General features: G+C 41.2%; 1 protein-coding gene across 1 annotated transcript in view; it reads left to right on the forward strand.

Annotated features, from left to right (window-relative positions):
• The first annotated feature begins 10,135 nt into the window (after positions 1-10,135).
• LOC127642254 (protein CBFA2T3-like) overlaps positions 10,136-19,352 on the forward strand; it is a 73,494-nt gene continuing 64,277 nt past the window's right edge. Inside the window, exons 1-2 of the mRNA XM_052124905.1 lie at positions 10,136-10,238; positions 10,319-10,668. Of these exons, the coding sequence (XP_051980865.1) occupies positions 10,485-10,668 (184 nt within the window). The 5' untranslated portion in view covers positions 10,136-10,238; positions 10,319-10,484. The remainder of the gene's footprint in view (positions 10,239-10,318; positions 10,669-19,352) is intronic.

Raw genomic sequence — 19,352 nt, forward strand, 5'->3', positions numbered from 1 at the left:
GCTTACATGTGATTGGCTTGGAATTACCCAGCTAATGGTGCGATGATGTACAGCTGCTAGTCTTCCCGCTAGAACTACGCTGCGCTTACATTTCTTACGGTTCCTGTATTCCTCAGCATCTCAAGTAGATGGACGTTTTATGGGAATATTGGTTCTGTCTATGCAGCCTATGACTCCTGGGAAGTTCCAATATTCATGGAATTGTACCTTGTAGTTAGCCTGGGTTGAGCATTATGGGAAGTTTATGTAATGTCCTCTTTATTCACAAATGGCGCTGCATAATCTGTGATTATCTTTACACACTGTTGGTTCACTGATACCACATAAATCCCCAGTTTCTTAGTGCCACTTGCCAAAAACCTTAAAGTTATGAGCACCTGGAGACAAACTGGTACAGGCCGTCCTCTTGGGCGGCTGTGACTCAGTTGGTAGAGCGGGTTGTCCACTAATCGCAGGGTTGGTTGTTCGATTCCCGGCCCACACGACTCCACATGTCAAAGTGTCCTTGGGCAAGACACTGAACCCCAAGTTGCTCCCAATGGCAGGCTAGCGCCTTGCATGGCAGCTCTGCCATCATTGGTGTGTGACTGTGTGTGTGAATGGGTGAATGAGAAGCTGCGTAAAGTGCTTTGAATCCGTAAGATAAAAAAAGTGCTATATAAGTGTAGACCATTTACCATTTAGTTCTGAAAGTTAAAAAAAACTATCCACAGCATTTACTTTATGCATTCGAAAAAGATCTCGAAAACTAATTTAATCAAAATGTTGCAATGGGTCACTTCTGTTGGCAAGAACTTGTCTCGCTGGTGGTACTTGTTGATCTTCATTGGCATAGTCCAAGTAATTCATGTGTCTTCTTTGACAAACAACATTAATCTGAAGTTAAACCTGCCTCCAGGGAGGTTTCATTTAAGCCTAAATTTTGTCCTGGAGTAGCTCTAATCTTCCTTCAGGAAATCAGTTTAGTAAATTCAGGACTAGGCTAAGTCTAGGACTATTTCAAACCATGACTGAGAAAGCAGATTTCTGTTAATCTGGTTTAAAATGCAGTTTTAGTCTAGGACTAGGCTTAATCTCTCTCCGGGAAACCGCCGACAAATGAAAACTTTCATTTGTCTGAAGTAAAACAAATGTAGAATTGACTTAATATATTCAAGTTCACACTTAAGCAAGTGTATTGTGGTCCAGAATACGGCTTGCCGTTGTAGAGAAAGTGACATTTAGAAATCCCCCGCAGACTTTTCCTTCCCCAGCCTTCAGCATGACAAAAAACAGTCATTAATTCAGTCATAATTGAATGGCTGTAATAATAGAAAAGGGCAAATACTGATCCTATACTCTTTCCTCTGAGGAATGACTTTAATGCCATGTTGATAGTCTGTGTGGAACTTACTTATCTAATCACTGAATTTAGGGAGATTCATTATGCAAACATCTACTCCTATTCATACAATGCAATATTGAGGGCCCACTCACAAATCAATTACATAAATGACTTTTGGCTTCATTTGCCATTTCACTATTGATTGTTGTTTTGAGAGTGTATGCAAGTCTAATTAAGGAAATATCATTGACTGTATTTCACCCACGAGCTGGAGGGAGACAGTTAAGTCAAACTAGATCGAAACAGAAGAGACACGCTGATCTGAAAACCTCTTAATGAGGCAACGATAATGCAAAGAGATGTCTGTTACACATTATGCTGCTTGACTATTAATTAATCATAAGAACAAAGGATTGCATTAGTGCATTTTAGAATATTTAAACATCTATCTGTTACTACAATATCATTTTTCTATATAATAAATAAAAAGTATTGTTTTTAATTATGTTTCTTTTTCAAATTCACTACAAAGACCGCCATTAAAGCAATAAGCAACCAAATATGATGTATTACTGTGAGTTTTAGCCCTCACCCTAACCTTTTCCCTTTCTCTAAAATCCTATTGGTCAATATGAATGTTGATCCTGGAACATGTCCTGCTGGGCAAAATCACAATAAGCAGCAAGGGACACAGTCCCTTTTTACCTATGGGATTTTGTTCAGCTTCGGGCAATTTCATGTCATGTCCTAGGGGTTGATTTTTATTAAAACAAATCAATTTCAGCTTTTCTCATTTTGTTATACTGTATGAAGATATATGCATTACAGCTGACTTATTACCAGGTTTTTAGCGATCATTTTTGGTACTTTTATGTGTAGAGTTTATGCTTTTAGCCTTGTCCCAGACCTTTGAAATGTCGTGGGAATAACGCTATGGTGGGAATTCTGATTAATGTCTTTCAGAATTAAAAAATAAATAAATACAACATTGTGGCAGGGCGGAGGGCAGGGCCGGGTCGTGATCCTACACACCCGGTCCCGTATTAGGCTAATCAAGCCTCCGTGAGGCATAAAGGTCGACTGCAGAGGATCGTGCAGGAGAGAGAGATACACTCACCTAAAGGATTATTAGGAACACCTGTTCAATTTCTCATTAATGCAATTATCTAATCAACCAATCACATGGCAGTTGCTTCAATGCTTTTAGGGGTGTGGTCCTGGTCAAGACAATCTCCTGAACTCCAAACTGAATGTCAGAATGGGAAAGAAAGGTGATTTAAGCAATTTTGAGTGTGGCATGGTTGTTGGTGCCAGACGGGCCGGTCTGAGTATTTCACAATCTGCTCAGTTACTGGGATTTTCACGCACAACCATTTCTAGGGTTTACAAAGAATGGTGTGAAAAGGAAAAACATCCAGTATGCGGCAGTCCTGTGGGCTGAAAATGCCTTGTTGATGCTAGAGGTCAGAGGAGAATGGGCCGACTGATTCAAGCTGATAGAAGAGCAACTTTGCCTGAAATAACCACTCGTTACAACCGAGGTATGCAGCAAAGCATTTGTGAAGCCACAACATGCACAACCTTGAGGCGGATGGGCTACAACAGCAGAAGACCCCACCGGGTACCACTCATCTCCACTACAAATAGGAAAAAGAGGCTACAATTTGCAAGAACTCACCAAAATTGGATAGTTGAAGACTGGAAAAATGTTGCCTGGTCTGATGAGTCTCGATTTCTGTTGAGACATTCAGATGGTAGAGTCAGAATTTGGCGTAAACAGAATGAGAACATGGATCCATCATGCCTTGTTACCACTGTGCAGGCTGGTGGTGGTGGTGTAATGGTGTGGGGGATGTATTCTTGGCACACTTTAGGCCCCTTAGTGCCAATTGGGCATCGTTTAAATGCCACGGCCTACCTGAGCATTGTTTCTGACCATGTCCATCCCTTTATGGCCACCATGTACCCATCCTCTGATGGCTACTTCCAGCAGGATAATGCACCATGTCACAAAGCTCGAATCATTTCAAATTGGTTTCTTGAACATGACAATGAGTTCACTGTACTAAAATGGCCCCCACAGTCACCAGATCTCAACCCAATAGAGCATCTTTGGGATGTGGTGGAACGGGAGCTTCGTGCCCTGGATGTGCATCCCACAAATCTCCATCAACTGCAAGATGCTATCCTATCAATATGGGCCAACATTTCTAAAGAATGCTTTCAGCACCTTGTTGAATCAATGCCACGTAGAATTAAGGCAGTTCTGAAGGCGAAAGGGGGTCAAACACAGTATTAGTATGGTGTTCCTAATAATCCTTTAGGTGAGTGTAGCATGTCCGTCATGTGTGTGTTTGTCTTTTGTTTAAGTTGGTAATTAAAATATTATTTACATTGTCAAGCCAGTTCTCGCCTCCTCCTTTCCATTGATCCCTTTACAAACATAAATCTCCTGTGATACATGTACATACACTTTTGAAATTAAATAAATTAATGAGAGTGTGAAAACTGTTTTAACAAGACTTTTCAAAAAAAAAAAAATAAATAAATAAATAATTATATATATATATATATATATATATATATATATATATATATATATATATATATATATATATATTAAATCCACAGTGCTAAAAGTGCCTGAACTTGAAGTAACGCCCGTATATCGGATGGGGTTCACACAGGTACTTATGACATTATAAGGGTTAATCCATCTAAAACTCACACATACATAGGCATCTTTCTCTTTCTCTCTCGGTGGGCTGTCATCATTCCCTGGCACTATGGATGGCACACAGCTGCGAGGAACCTCTCAGTGGGGAGACATCGCAGCCATCTGTCCTCTACCCAGGGTGGCGCCTATCTAGAGCAGCACAACGGCTGTGCCTGCCCTGAGAAAGCAGGGGGGGCTCAGTGTATAGAAGAATGTAAAGGGAACTCCATTTGTCCAAGGGACCATTTGTCATGGTCATTTTATGACGCTAAAGTAGTTTAACTCACCTGCACCTGGATGAAATGGAATAGCTCTTAGGAGGGGACACCAGCGGCATTCGTAGCAAAATTCTCCCAGTGCTACATGGAAATCTAAAAGCATTTTGGCTGGCAGCATCTAGTGCACCTTGTAAGGGAATGCACACATCTCGACATCTGCTTCACTACAGACAGATGAGATGATAGATGTTTTGCCATCTGCACAAGCAGAATTGTGTATGGACACCATCCAAGAGTATTTTCAACACAGTGAAAGTATGTTATGTGATTTGGTTTTTGAAGTTTGTGTATGTTAAACGACGCAATCAATTTAGCAGGTGTGCTTCGACAGACTTGAATTTGCGCCAAGCCTGTGGTGAAAGAGAGAGACAGAGATAGAGAGGCTATGCATCTGTGTGTGTTGCCAACAGATGGGGGACGGTTTAACTTCTAGAGTTTGGTTAAGATCTTGAGCTTCTCTGGGCTTGACTCTGCCAAGCAGGTGTGCTTAAATATACTAAAGAGAAAGAGAAACCTCAGCTGTCTTTTTTCGGTAGCCTGTTAGGAGTCATTCCTTTAAGCTACTTTCCAGTTAACAGCTTGCCAAAGCCAGAGTTGTTGGTATTCTGCAATGGACACTCCATATCGTAGACTACAAAAAATGGCTGTAAACCTCACCACACATGGCCATTACGTGCGACCCAACAAAACTACCCATCAACCCTCTAAATTTTAGGGTATCCTTTGTTTTTTTTCGCGTGCTGTTATGGCTAGCACACTTTAAAATGCTCTATCCTAAAGTATGCTCTTTTGATCTGAAGTGTTCCAATCAAATATGGGTGAGAACAGGCCAAAATATTACTCCATTTTGACTATAAAATTGACATCTGATGTCTCCTTGGCAATCAGGATTTCAAGCTTGATAACACTTCCTAGCGCTTGACACAGGCGCAGAGCGCATCAAGCTTGAAATCACGATCGAGTAAATGAAAAGAGAACTGTCATTTTTGGGTGAACTATTCCTTTAACAGAATTATCACCTGGCTGGAAATTTGGAAAAACATCAATCCTAGGTAAGGCTGGTTTTTGAAACATGGTAGTGGGTTTCTTGATCATCCAAGGTGATCTTCCAGCCCTAAACACATTTAAAAAATAGTGGTAACCGGGGGCCTGGGTAGCTTGGCGAGTACTGACGCTGACTACCGCCCCTGGAGTCGCGTGTTTGAATCCAGGGTGTGCTGAGTGACTCCAGCCAGGTCTCCTAAGCAACCAAATTGGCCTGGTTGCTAGGGAGGGTAGAGTCACATGGGGTAACCTTCTCGTGGTCATGATTAGTGGTTCTCACTCTCAATGAGGTGCGTGGTAAATTGTGCATGGATCACGGAGAGTAGCATGAGCCTCCACATGCTGTGAGTCTCCGCGGTGTCATGCACAATGAGTCACATGATAAGATGCGTGGATTGACTGTCTCAGAAGTGGAGGCAACTGAGACTTGTTCTCCACCACTGAGATTGAGGTGAGTAACCACGGGACCATGAGGACCTACTATGTAGTGCGAATTGGGTATTGCAAATTGGGGAGAAAATGGGATAAAAAAGTGGTAACCTGCAATTGGTTCCTTATGTACCTGTACATAAAGTAAAACTTTAACATTTCTCTCTTTTGGTGTAAATGAATGCTTTAAGGTTGATTTAGTCATATTTCTCTTGAATTAAACCAGTTCATTGTGATGTAACAACATGGAGCACCTTTTTAGACGAACTGACAAACATTTTCAACATTCAGCTTGACCAGGATGGTCTTCCAGGGTGATATTGGCCCCACCAACTTTGTAGTCTTGCCTCGTATAGATCTCATCTAGACCAGCTGGGACCTTCTAAAACCACGTGAAACCATCCACCATCAGGTTATTTGCTGAATTTTTCAACCTGCTTGGGGCACAGAGCTTTCTTTTTTTTTTTTTTTAAATAAGCTCACTTCTCGCTAGCTCAACATGTGTGCTAATGAAAAACTGTTATTTTGTCATTGAGCTCAGCTGCTTGGTTAAAATCCTAATTAAGCTCTCCCCGTGCTCCTGCTGTATCTATTTGCCAAGGAGTGCCTGTATGCAGCTGATAGGCAGATCTCTCTGACACGGCTAGTCTGGTCTGGTGCTGCCGTGGGCTGGTAGCAGCAGCCGCTGGAGGAGATAAGACCACGCTAGCCGCTTGCATAACGCTCCCCTCTATCCTGACCTTATCCCCGGGAGCAAAGCAGGTCTGGGTCACGCCACAGCCACAATCACACCAGCTTGTGGACGACACAGCCATGGAGATTATCGAGAAATAATTATCTCCTTTTCTCAAAAAAAAGACATTTAATACCTGACAACATATGAGGACGAAGAGTTACATTTGCATACAAACACATGGACATACTGTATGCATATATACTGTACATACAAGCATTAATGCACTTATGCTGCATTCCATTCCAAGTTTGATGTGGGATATTCCTACACGGAAGACTTCTGAACGTGTATTGCACTTTGTTGTCCAATGCTTGTAAGATGACAAGATGACAGCTGTGGCTCAGGTGGTAGAGCGGGATGGCCACTAATCGCAGGGTTGGTGGTTCGATTCCCGGCCCACATGACTCCACATGCTGAAGTGTCCTTGGGCAAGACACTGAACCCCAAGTTGCTCCCAATGGATGAGTCACAGTGTAAATTGCTTTGAATACTGTTAAGGTTAAAAAGGTGTATATATATATATATATATAAAATAGAAATATATATAGAAAGCGAGATTAAATGGAGGGCATATGGTTCTACTTCAGTCTACTGCTTTTCATATTTCTCTCCTGAGAAGAAGGGGAAATTCTTGGCCTCCAGAAGTCCATTGCACGAAATCCACGATTGCGCAAGTTAAGTCAATTTAAATGTGACCACGCCTTTTTAATGGTCTCTATCAATAAAAGAGCAACATGTGAGCAAAACATTTTCCTCTGCATATAGTTTGAGGAAAGTCCCTAAAATATCTTGTGGTTATAAGGACAAAAAAAGATGATGCAGTCAGACCTCTGTTACAAAACTTCCACCTGTAACACATGGCCAAACTCCCACACACACTCTCTCATATCCACTCTGCTGGCCACCATCTGCGCGAGTTTGGCAGTGACAGCCGGTGCATCTGTGTGCACATCCCCTTTCACTTCTGTACACAAGATAATTTCTCAGCACCAGCATTATGTGGCAGGCCAGAGGGCTGATACACTTTGGCTTTTAGAAAAACATATGTTGATCTCACTTTCTCTGTTTGTTCATTATGTCTTCATAAAACAAGGCCCAGTTTTTTTTTTTCCTAAATAAAACTGTGAATGCCAACGGCATTGCATATGTAAAGCCTATGGGTCTGCCGAGATATTCAGAGAAACAACTGAATACTAGATTTGTAAATGTTTTGAAGAATACTGTATGTCAGTGGTGTTTGCCTGTGCAAAACTCACCGCTATGATGCTAAGGTGTTCTAAGAGGTTGTCAGGACATTGCTATGGGGTTGTTAGCATGCGCTGTGGGCTGCTAAAGCGTTTCTTTGTAGCTGCTTGTGTGTTGATATGCAGTTGATGGAGTGTTCTAAGTGGTTGCTACGCTGTAAAAACTTATTTAACATACATTTATGGTAAAATACTGTGTATTTTACTGTACACTATGGCATTGTATCATAACAGAAAACCCCACAATGTACATAACTGTTGTACAATAAGAAGAAACATAACATTTTACTTTTTAACACATTTCCATAAAATATAATCAGATATGATGGGTCAAGCTGGGACTTCTGTGCATGCCTGATGATTGTTTTTCACCATTATTTTAACAATAGTTTACTGTAAAAGCACATGTGTTCACTTGTTAAACATAATATCATTTTTTACTGTTAACTGTTATTTAAAATAATACTTTTTACATGTATTATACATGTATAAACGCTTTTTTCAGCAACCCTTGTTTTTTGGGGGTTTTTTACAATATTTTACTGTAAAAATACATGTATTGTCTTGTTAAATATATTATAATCCATTTATAATGTAATAATTATTTTCACTGTATATTGTAAGGTAAATGTTTACTTTTTATTTACCTTAGCAACCATCATTAGTTTATGGTAATTATGGTTACTGTAGAATTTAAATTAAAATGTTTACAGTACAGTGTTCTGAGTGGTTGTTAGGGAATTACTATGTAGTTGCTAGCGTGTTGATATGCAGTTGCTAGTGTAGTTTGAGTGATGGCTAAGGCATTGCAAGGTTGCTAGGGTGTTCTGGGTGGTTGCTATGTGACTCCTGACTGGGAGAATGAGCCCACCTTAAAGTGATATTCTGGTCTCTAGATAAGGCTCAGGTCCCTCCTTCAACATAATTCTATTGGATTTTTCTCACCCGTTTAATCTTCTGCCATGCAAAAATCTTAAGTCCGACCACTTAGAAAAGTAATAGCACACCTCTCTTCAAAAAGACATACAAACGGTTATGCGCTGAAATGTAATATTAAGTTTAAGCAATGGCATTTGTCTTGCAATAAAAACAAGAGTAATTTCACTACAATGCTGCCTTGCAAGTACTTTAATTAAATGCATCATGATGCAGTTAGGCAACAATGTCTATGTTGTAATTTGCCTTCAAACTTCCAATAGAAGCAATAATGTGTTTTATTTTTAATAATGACATTGAGACGAAACAAACCTTAGGGAGTGTTACTGAGATTCTAGTCTGCCTGAACTTGTCTGAGTGTAAGTGCAGGCCAGGAGGTGTCAGAGAGGAAGTATGGGCACCGGGAGGAGCCTACTGTCCGGTATGAAGAGGAAGAGTGATCTGCCCACAAGCACAGCTGGTTCCTGCCAGAGGAAGCGTGGACACGAGCTATCACAGTCAGTCAGTACTGTTTAATTTCCTCTGGGGAACCACCAGCTCACACAGGGACTAAATGAGGACATACACTGACCCCAAAAAGTATTTGGACTCCTAAAGGGATAGTTCACCTAAAAAATGAAAATTCTGTTATCATTTACTCACCCTCATATCATCCCAGATTTTGAGTTTCCTTCTTCAGCAGAACACAAATTAAGATTTTTTAGAAGAATATCTCAGCTCTGAAGGTCCATACAATGCAAGTGGATGGTGACCAGACCTTTGTAGCTCCAAATATCACATAAAGGAAACATAGAAAGTAATTCATAAGACTCCAGAGGTTAAATCCATATCTTCAGAAGCCATATTATAGGTGTGGGCGAGAAACTGTAGGTCAAAACCAAGTCTTTGTTTGTGTTCTGCTGAAGAGAGAGAGTCATACACTTCTGGGGTGGCATTAGGGAGAATAAATGATAAGATAATTAAAAGAAAATTTGTGAACTATCCCTTTAAGCCACATTTAAAAGGTCTGAATATCATTGCATAAGACGACAAAATATTAAAGCAAGTGGCATCTGCAAAAACTAAAACTAAAAACAACTAATGCTTGAGCTTTTCTCATAATTACCTTCCCTTTTCTAAGCCACTTTTGCAATGACTTTTAAGCAGTTGGTGATTTTTAGTGGATGTATGAAGGCAGTTTCTCTGATGTTCACATACAGTCCATAATACAATTCTGTTCCCAAGAACAACTAAGTAAAGCAACAATTACACACATGTGCATGCACAGGCATATATACATATCTTGTACACTTTTGAGGACAGTCTGAGGCCAACAGTCAGTCTGCAACCCTTTCCACCCTTTCCTTTACAGTTATTACAAATAGAGAGAGCAAGAGTGAGAGAGTCTGGTGGGAGGAACATGTGCTCACTACACACTCCTATCGTGACAAAACATATCACCGTTGGCCCAGAAGCCCATGCATTTTGAAGAACAACTCCAGCATTTTTAAAAGGCTACCTAATCTATAGAGGAGAAAGGAAAAGGTTTGTGGTAAGCATTCGTTTATATTTACCTCGAGGTTCTGAGGTTTCTTGCAGATCTCCTCATTGATTCGGCTCTGTCTCAAGCAGACTTCTCATTGGAGTGTACGGCTGTCCATACTTGGAGACTGTTTCTGTGACTTTGACAATTCAGAGTGGGATTGATCGTTTCCTACGAAGCAAACAACAGCTGATAGCGAATATCCTGCAGGCCTTTGCCACTTTGAGAGGTGGATTTGGGGCATTTTGTGAGTGGATGCATTGGGATGAGATGACTGGGGAGATCCATGCAAAGAGATTTAGCAGGTCTGGGATCAGGAGAGCCTCCTCGACCACCTCGCACTTCTCCACGACTCTCGCTGCGCCAAGAGTTCCAACAGTCACGCTGACTAGCCGTAGATTGGTGCCGGATAAACGGGCCTTTCCTCGACAGAGCACAGGTGAACACAAGAAACACACACACATACACATACAAGAGGAAGCACGTACGGTGGAACCAAAAACGTATTTGGACTTTTAAAATGTATGAATGTTGTTACTTTAGATCATGATATACATAAGAAGCATGCAAACATTTGATGCTTGTGCTTTTATCAGAACTAAATTCATTTTTGCTTTGACTTTTAATCAGCAGCTGTCAAGCAGATTTTTAGTGGATGTCAGTTCAGTAACCACATGTGTAGTTCATCACATTTACCATGGACACGTTCCACTAACGTTTGCCAACCAGAAAGCAACCAAATACATCTTGTCTTAATTTTAAGCAGCACATCTATTACAGTGTAGTATAAAGTATCCAATCATCATAATTAACTAAAAGTTAAAATAACTTGCATGAATAGTGGCACACCTGGTGCTGGAGTCTATGTTAGGTAAAATGAATCATTTAGATCACTATTTGAACGATTCAAAAGAATCAAATTGATCAAAAGATTCAACTCAGTGATTCAAGAATCAGACATGACTATCACTGAGCTGCATGTAGTTTACATTTGCAGCTGTGCTGTCCATTGCAAAATAATCAGAAGACTCTGGAGGAATGTATTGGAGTAAAAGTATTCAATTTTCTTATAGACAGCAAAGTAAAAGTAAAAGTCAACAGAAACAGTTACACACAAGTACAAATATAAAAAGAACTGTACTTAAGTACAGTAATTAAGTATTTGAACTTTATTACAATACACCTCTTATCTATTATATTATTATTCAAAGCGGTCGTGACATGCCTTTTTTATTATTATTTTAACATGTTCATAACATAATTTTTTTCATATGTTTGTAAAACATCGTTTTCCACTCTCAGTCTGACCGTCTGTCAGAAACGCTCTCTTTTGGTGCTGCTTCTCCTTCAAGACTTGACAGTAAACATCCACTGTTCTGATTGGCTCTCTGTACTTGACTGACCTGTCATCTCACTGCTCACCGCTGCTGGGCGGGGCTTCGGAAGGGATAATGTAAAGTAGGCGTTGATATGCTGTTGTGTAGGCGGTCAGATGCAAATGTCTACCACAGTGTGACATCACAATGTGGAGGAAGAACGAGTCGATTTGGCAGCTTGGTTGCAACAAATGCTCTTTTTGCAGTGAGGGGGAAGTTTTGAGTTCTGAAACTTACAGTACGTTTTTATAGTACAATGACCTCTTTCTGTTTTTACACAGAAAAAGTTTGCAGTATGTAACAATTAAGAAGGTGAGGAGGAAGCTGGGACCGTCTTGACAAACACATGTTAGTGTATTAAGTGTATTAAGAAACAAAAATACTCACTGCTTTTCAGCCAGCTGCGTGAAATCATAAAAACATTCAGACACGCGGACAAGCTTCGTACATCTCTCTCCTGTCTGCTACATTCTCTTCTCCTTAAACACTCCCACCTGCTCTCGCTGGAAGGCTGACCAGAAACCGCTCGGCTATGCCCTGCTCACCACATACCCTCATCGCCAAACTCAGGCCAGAAATTTCTCTGTCCTGTGACCTACTCCACCCCCCAGCAGAGAAGGGAGAGAGAGGGTTCGGCCCCGGACACGGCGTCGACTGGCCCTAAGCTCACTGTCGTGCTTCAGTCTGCAACGCCAGGCGATGGACCCCCTCAGCCATCCCTTCCAGTTGCCGCTTTATGTAGTGCTCCAGCTGCACCAGATCAAGCATCTCCCTCTGCATCATGATCCTCAGTCAGCTGCGAGGACTACTTGATGGCTCGTCCTTCCTCCTTCCCGGGTTTCGGCACCAGTGTAAAAATTAGGTAGGTAAGGAGGAAGCTGGGACTGGCTTGACAAACACTTTTCAGTATATAAAGAAACAAAAACAAATCATAAAAACATTCAGACACGTGGACAAGCTTCATACATCTCCTGTCTGCCGCTGTCTATTCTCCTTATATACTCCGGCCTCCCCTTGCTGGAACACAAGGCCAGGATGGCGCACAGGTGGAAGTCATTCACCACTTATCTTCCCAGCCTCGCTCTGCCCAGACACCACTAGGCTCCGCCCTGCTCACCACACAGTATCTCCTGTAAGTGGTTTTTACTTTTTAACTGCCCCCCCCCCATTTTCAGATTAGTGGTCAATCAATATAAGTTTTTCAATGGCAGATTATTTAATGTTTACATTTGTTCTCCCCGAATATTGCACATTTCGTTAGATCTGTTTGCTGTTTACCTTGGTTTTGTGTTTTCTATAACGCCAATAACTTATAATTGCTCTGAAAACTGTAAAAACCACTTGAGACCACCATAAGAATTCTTCGCTGAAGTGCCACTTTTAAGCTGTGCTTTATGGCCATACATCTTAAATGGTTTTAACCTGTGTTGGATGCTAATATACAGCATTGTGCATTACCTGCGGCCATGTGCTGCTTTGGACAATAATGAGCTCTGTGCACATTTCTCTGATAAGCGTAGTGTAATTAGGCTTAGTTATAAACATCCCCTGTAATTCAGCGATAAAACGGCTGAGGCAGCGCGCTAAACGTCCCTACAGCCAGCCCGCTGTGTAGCTACAAAGGAAGCACCCGCGGCTTATAAACAGTGCTGCTTTGTTCCGCATTCTGCTACCTATCTAGGTGTGTGTGCACATATGAGATGGGGCTAATGGGAGGTGCAGTCTACATCTGTGTAGCTTCTTGTGAGGCGGCAGATGTGGCGCAACTTGGGCACAGCTGCGGCGAATGATAACTGTGGTGGTGGAGAGATGTCATAGCGCTGGCTTCTCTCCCCATGCCTTATCATCACACACACACACTGCATACACCAGTCTGCAATAAGAAACAGCCACCCAGGCCACCACACATACAAATCTAAACCCTGAATTTCTTGAAGGAAAAAATGGACGGAAAATTATCAAAACAAAGTGCTATCACATGCAGCAGAGAGCTTAGCTGCGCTAATCTACAGCTATTTGAATATGTATCCTTTGGATGATATACTGGCCAGTGCTTAAGCATCTTAGCTCAGCTAACAGTGCTAAATGTGTGTTAGGCCTAGGGAAATGAGGACAGAGGAATTAACTCTTGAACTCTTTGCTAGCCATAACAAACGCTAAATCAATACTGTGTATGACTCTAGTGATATCCTGGTATGCTGTATGTACACTCAGGGAAGCGTTTTATTAGGTGCGTAAAGTGTGCATTTCTAACGATGGTGTAAAACATGATGCTAATTCATACTCACTGGGCGAACGGGCTTCTTTTAGTTCACTTAAATATTATGACAAAATGCACGTTTTAGTTCTGCTAAGGTGTTAGTTTCAATATATTTCTCCTGTTCGTACACATCTCTGAATGTTAGTTGAAGAATGTTGATAATTGGTTAAAACTAACTCTGGGTCTGGTTTGACAGGACGGTCTATATTCATATATTTTTCTAAAAATGAAATGTAAATAATGCATAGTATAAACGCAGACTTTTTTCACCTAGGGAGCTATAGTTTGTTCGGGAGAAAAATGTTTGGCTTCTTCCATTGCATAAATTGGGCTTTAGAGTAAGTTCTACTACATCAAAATGTAAATCCTTTTTTACTATAAATCTCCACCTTTGACTAGCCTCGACCAGTAGGTGGCGATATGCACAAAGAATGCGAATCGCCAAAAAACTAAATAAGAATGTGGAAGTGAAAGGGGCGATTTTTATTTTAAAAAGGACTTAAATATCGATCTGTCCCTCACCCACATCTATCATATCTCTTCTGGAGACATGGATTTAACCACTGGAGTCATATGGATTAAATTTATGCTGGCATTATATGCTTTGTGGAGCTTTAAATTCCTGGTCACCATTCACTTGCATTGTATGGACCAACATAAATCTTTGTTTGTGTTTTGCTGAAGAAAGAACGTCAGGGATGGCCTGAGCATGATTAAATGATGAGAGAAATTTCATTTTTTTGGTGTACTGTCCCTTTAAGAATTTCCATCCACAATGAGAAAATGATAAATAAACTTTATTATGCTATATTTCATTCAATCCTGAAACATTTGGATCAAAATATTGTGTTATTGTGTTATTATTATAGAAACATGCTCAATTGGAATCAGTCAGTTGGATTTGAGTCTCCATTTCAGTTATGTAGGCAGAAGATAAAAGGCTGCAACTAAGTTTTGTAACTAGAGAGTCTAGGCTGCACTGTTGGGATTTTATACATAGGTTCACATGTTTTTCTCTTGATCACAACCATGATTGTAATACCATAGGATTCTTTGAAATACATTTGGAGTACCATATAACTATAGTACTATATTAAAGTACCATCCCTCGACCATACCACCACAGTACTCTTTTATAAGGGCTCTCACAACATATGTACGTGTATGTGAGTGCGAGTAAAACATTTCTGGGCAGGACATGGGAAGCGAGGGAGGAATAGAGACAAAACAAGTGAAAGAGCGAGGCAGAGAGCAGTTATCCTTTCTATTTCCTCTACACCAGCTTTGTGGTCTCTAGGAGAAACAGATGTTCACAACTTGATACTGTGCATCAACCCTCTCTGCTGCTATCTGCAGTCCCAGCACTGCCAACAGCCTGAACACACACACACACACACACCCGAAGTCAGGGTTTAACTATCAACACACACATCTGTGAGGACACAGCCATGCACATATGTGCAAATGAAAACTCAATGATTTCTGCAATGCACAACATCAACAGTGAAGAGGTCACCTGTAGGAAAGAAAATTCACAAATGAGATCCATGCAGACATCTCAGACAAAGTTGACATCAAAGTAACACAACTGAGAGAACAAAGAGATGTTTTAAGTCTCTTGATTTATAAGAGTAACATTTGAGCAATTTCCTCTGGGTACGTAGACCCTTAGCAATGAAAAATCACAAATCAGATATTTTTTCCCCAATAGTTTCTCTTAGACAGCAATAAGATTAAACGAAGAGCATGAAATTCTCCCCAAACCCACATTTTCTGAGATTTTATCCACATGAATTTTACAGCTCTGTATTCTCACTGGATTTCAACAATGGACTCATTTACATATTTTCACTGATATTGGTATTAATTACATGAATTGTGGTATTGTGACAAAATTAAAAGAGACTACTCTGTAAAGCTGCTTTGGTACAACATGTATTGTGAAAAGCGCAATACAAATAAATATAACATTCAATCAGAGATTTTAAAACCACCTGACTCTAAATTTCCAATAACGTCCACATTGTCTGAAGAGCTTCACCTCCCTACTTGCAAGCAAAGTTAGAGATTTTAAGCTTGCGGTCAAGTGCATGGTGCAATAATCTGTTGCATTATGCTGCATTACAGAACCCAGTTCATTATCTTATGCTCCTGCTTTCTCTTACTTCCTGTCTCACATCCTGTCTTTGTCTGTCTCCTCAGCATCGCCCTGTTTAGAAACGACAGCACGCACACTCACACACTTTTGCACCATCCTCTTTTAATCTCTGCGATTCAGGACAGCGATAGCGATAAAGACACGCAATGACGACACATCTGCTTCCTCAATGCGCCCTGCTCCTCTCTCGGTTTAAAGTGGATGACTCCATTCCTGGTTGCACCGCCTGTGGCCAACTTCTCATTTGATAAACTCCCTCTCTCCGAGCAGCTGTGCTTAAAATAACTTTCATTTACTGCAGTCTGTAAGGGTGACTCAACAGGGCCACTGAATGCCGGAGCTTCAGTGGGAGAGGACAAAGGGAGAGGACAAAAGAGCTGTGTTTTTCTCCGCCAGCACTCGGTGCTTATCTCTTTCCAACACTCTGGATGGTGACTGCAGCCACAGGAAAGGATTTATTATGTGTGAGTGAAGAAAAGATCTCTCTCGAACCTTTTCCCCTGCTTTCTCTATTACAGCCTCCGCTGAGACCGTCATTTCCATATGGACACAATGAGCCCAATCAGACACGAGCATCTCTCTCCTCTCCCTCTCCATCAGATGGAGAAAGCAAGGACGTTCTTAATGCCGCCAGGTGAAGGTCAATATATGAAGGGTGATGTAGAGAGATACAGTATGTGCTTATAATGGAGAGATTTCAAATTGTCCACAAAGTGATCACTCACAAGGGTGTAGAGCAGTTCTATAGTCACATAAACAAAGCTTGGAAGGAGGACCTGTCAGGCGTTGCCAACATACCCCCATGAGAGCTTCACTCTGTCAATCAAACTGCTGTCATGGCGATAAGAATCCCTTGTGCTGCGCATCTTGCTCCATTCAGAGTCACTCAAGTTTGTAACGAAAACACGTATGCTTGGGCTCTTCAAATCGTTGCTTAGCCATAACACTAGTTGACCTGATAGCGAAAACTTACCATAGAAGAAAATAGTTCTGCATAATCTCATGACAACAAATATTGTTTAGCTTGTGTAACTGGTCCTGCTCGATCCGCTCCGAGTGTGATTCGATCTGACATCAGCCAGCATGGGAGGCAGGTGAGCTAATGAGGAGGCTAAAGACTACAGCTTCTAACATCAGTCACTAGTGCACCTTATGAGGCCTTGGTTGTGAGGTTTACACATACCGCACAGCCATGACGTACATGCTGGCTCCGTTACACTCACCCACCTAAACCTCACTCCCATCCGGGTCAAGGCACCACTGTAACCAATTCTGCTTGACCCGCTCCGAGCAGGATTTGAGCCAGAGTCAGCCAGCATCGGAGGCAGGCACGCTAATGAGGAGGCTTAAGACTGCAGCCTCTCGTGTCAGTCGCTAGGGTGCCTAATGAGGCCAGGGGAGTGAGGGTTACACATACCACACAGGTATCATGTACCAGCTAACTCCTGTTACACTTGTATGAAAAGGTACAACTTTATTCCCATGGAGACCAACCAATCAAAAATTATTATTTCAAATCAATACAATACAGGAATCAAATTTTAGCAAGCCTACTATCCAACCCTTTATCTTATGAAAGGAAACATCCATGAATAATTTTGTTCCTCATTTCATATTTATTTGCAAATGACAAATGACTGATGTATGTCAATAACCTTTAGATGCTTCCTTCGTCTTGTTCCAAACCTAATGTTTCCCACTCGAAATTACGACTTTGTGGTGGTATGTGGGCTCAACTCGTTAATACCGTCATTCCAAAATGACTTGATTGCTCCACTATTATGACTTGTCATGAGACCAGACTGGATAGTTTGCACTGATGCCAGTTATAGCGCCTCTTGTGGAAATGCTGAGGAGTTGTACTTGCATTGCTTTATGCAATCTCAACATTGTGTGAAATCAAGTTCCCATGGCTAGAAGCTTCTGTTTTGTGTTTGGGTACTTTTCGATCACATACACAAGCAGAGGTATAGCAGGAGTGTGTAAGCAGCATGTGTGGCCGAAGCAGGACCTGCCAGGACAAGACAGGCAGGGCTATAACTCGCCAGCAGGGAAGATGGCCATAAACACTCTTGTCAAGACCTGGGACAACCAGCCATCCATCTGCCTGACATTCAGGAACCCAGCCTGTTGCAGATAGTGTCCTGTTAAGGTAGCAGCAGCAGAAGTAAGGTGTGCAGTTGCCCAGAGGAACATTACACATTGCTCAGAGGTTGCTCCTTCATAACACATGAGACTTGATGGCATTCTCAGTTTGTCCATCAACTTTGTCTCAGATGTGTTTGTTAAAAGATGGCTGAAAGTGGGTGGACACTGTTGCTCTGAGAGAGCTTTCTCGTCTCATTGCCATGTCCACGTCCTACTGAACAAAGGTCAAAAAGCCCTTGCTTGGACTTTAGTGGCACCTCTTGACTAGGGTGAGCCCTCACATGGCATCTGGTCTGTCTCTTTTCAGCCTCCCATAGTGGGTCAGAACAATCTCATAGTCTTATTATCCAAGTCTTTATGATTGCTGACCTCATATTTGCACCTTTCAGGGTTTTTGCACAGAAGGCAGATAGCATTCTAGTGCTTCACACTTGATTCGTTTGAGACTTTTGCCTTTGCAAGAACAGCTTAGGCTGACACTTGCATAAATGTAGCCAGATTGCATTCTGCTGTAGGAACAATACTTCAATTTCTCACCATACAGTATATCAGTATGCTGGGTTATAACATATGGGTGTAGGGGACTCAAATCATATAGTGTCTATTTACTGTCTCTGATCTGTATAAATTAGCAAGCCATGAGAGGGGAGAATGGGCGATCCTCCTTCATTGTTTTGCTGTCCATTTGGGGGCACACAAGAAAAATCTATGGAGGATCTGCGGATCTCAAATATTTATTTGATCCTTTACAGTGGCAATAGGTGCTCTCTTCACATATATTTGAAATATATGTTGCATATATGTGCACGTATGTGACTTTTTAAAACAGTGTAAACCATATATGAACATGTATTTAATCAGTGATGGGCAGTAGCTTCAGTTGCTAGCTACAGATAGCGAAGCTATTAGCTTAATTACATTTCTGAGTAGCAAGGTGGTAGCTTCGCTAGTTTTTAAATCAAGTAGCTTTTCAGTAGCGAAGCTATATTTTTTACTAGTTAGGCAAATCTTTGACAAAATGCGTTATATGCGTAATGTGATGGACCTGGAGTTTACGATCTACAGTTTTAAATTAGAGAACTATAGTTGTCCGATCACAAATGAATCGTTCATTTGAGTCGGTTCTTTACAATGAATTGGTCACACGATTCAATCTGGATGACTCAAAAAGCTGCTGAATC

This window comes from Xyrauchen texanus, chromosome 1, assembly GCF_025860055.1.
Source record: "Xyrauchen texanus isolate HMW12.3.18 chromosome 1, RBS_HiC_50CHRs, whole genome shotgun sequence".
Classification (NCBI taxonomy): Eukaryota; Metazoa; Chordata; class Actinopteri; order Cypriniformes; family Catostomidae; genus Xyrauchen; species Xyrauchen texanus.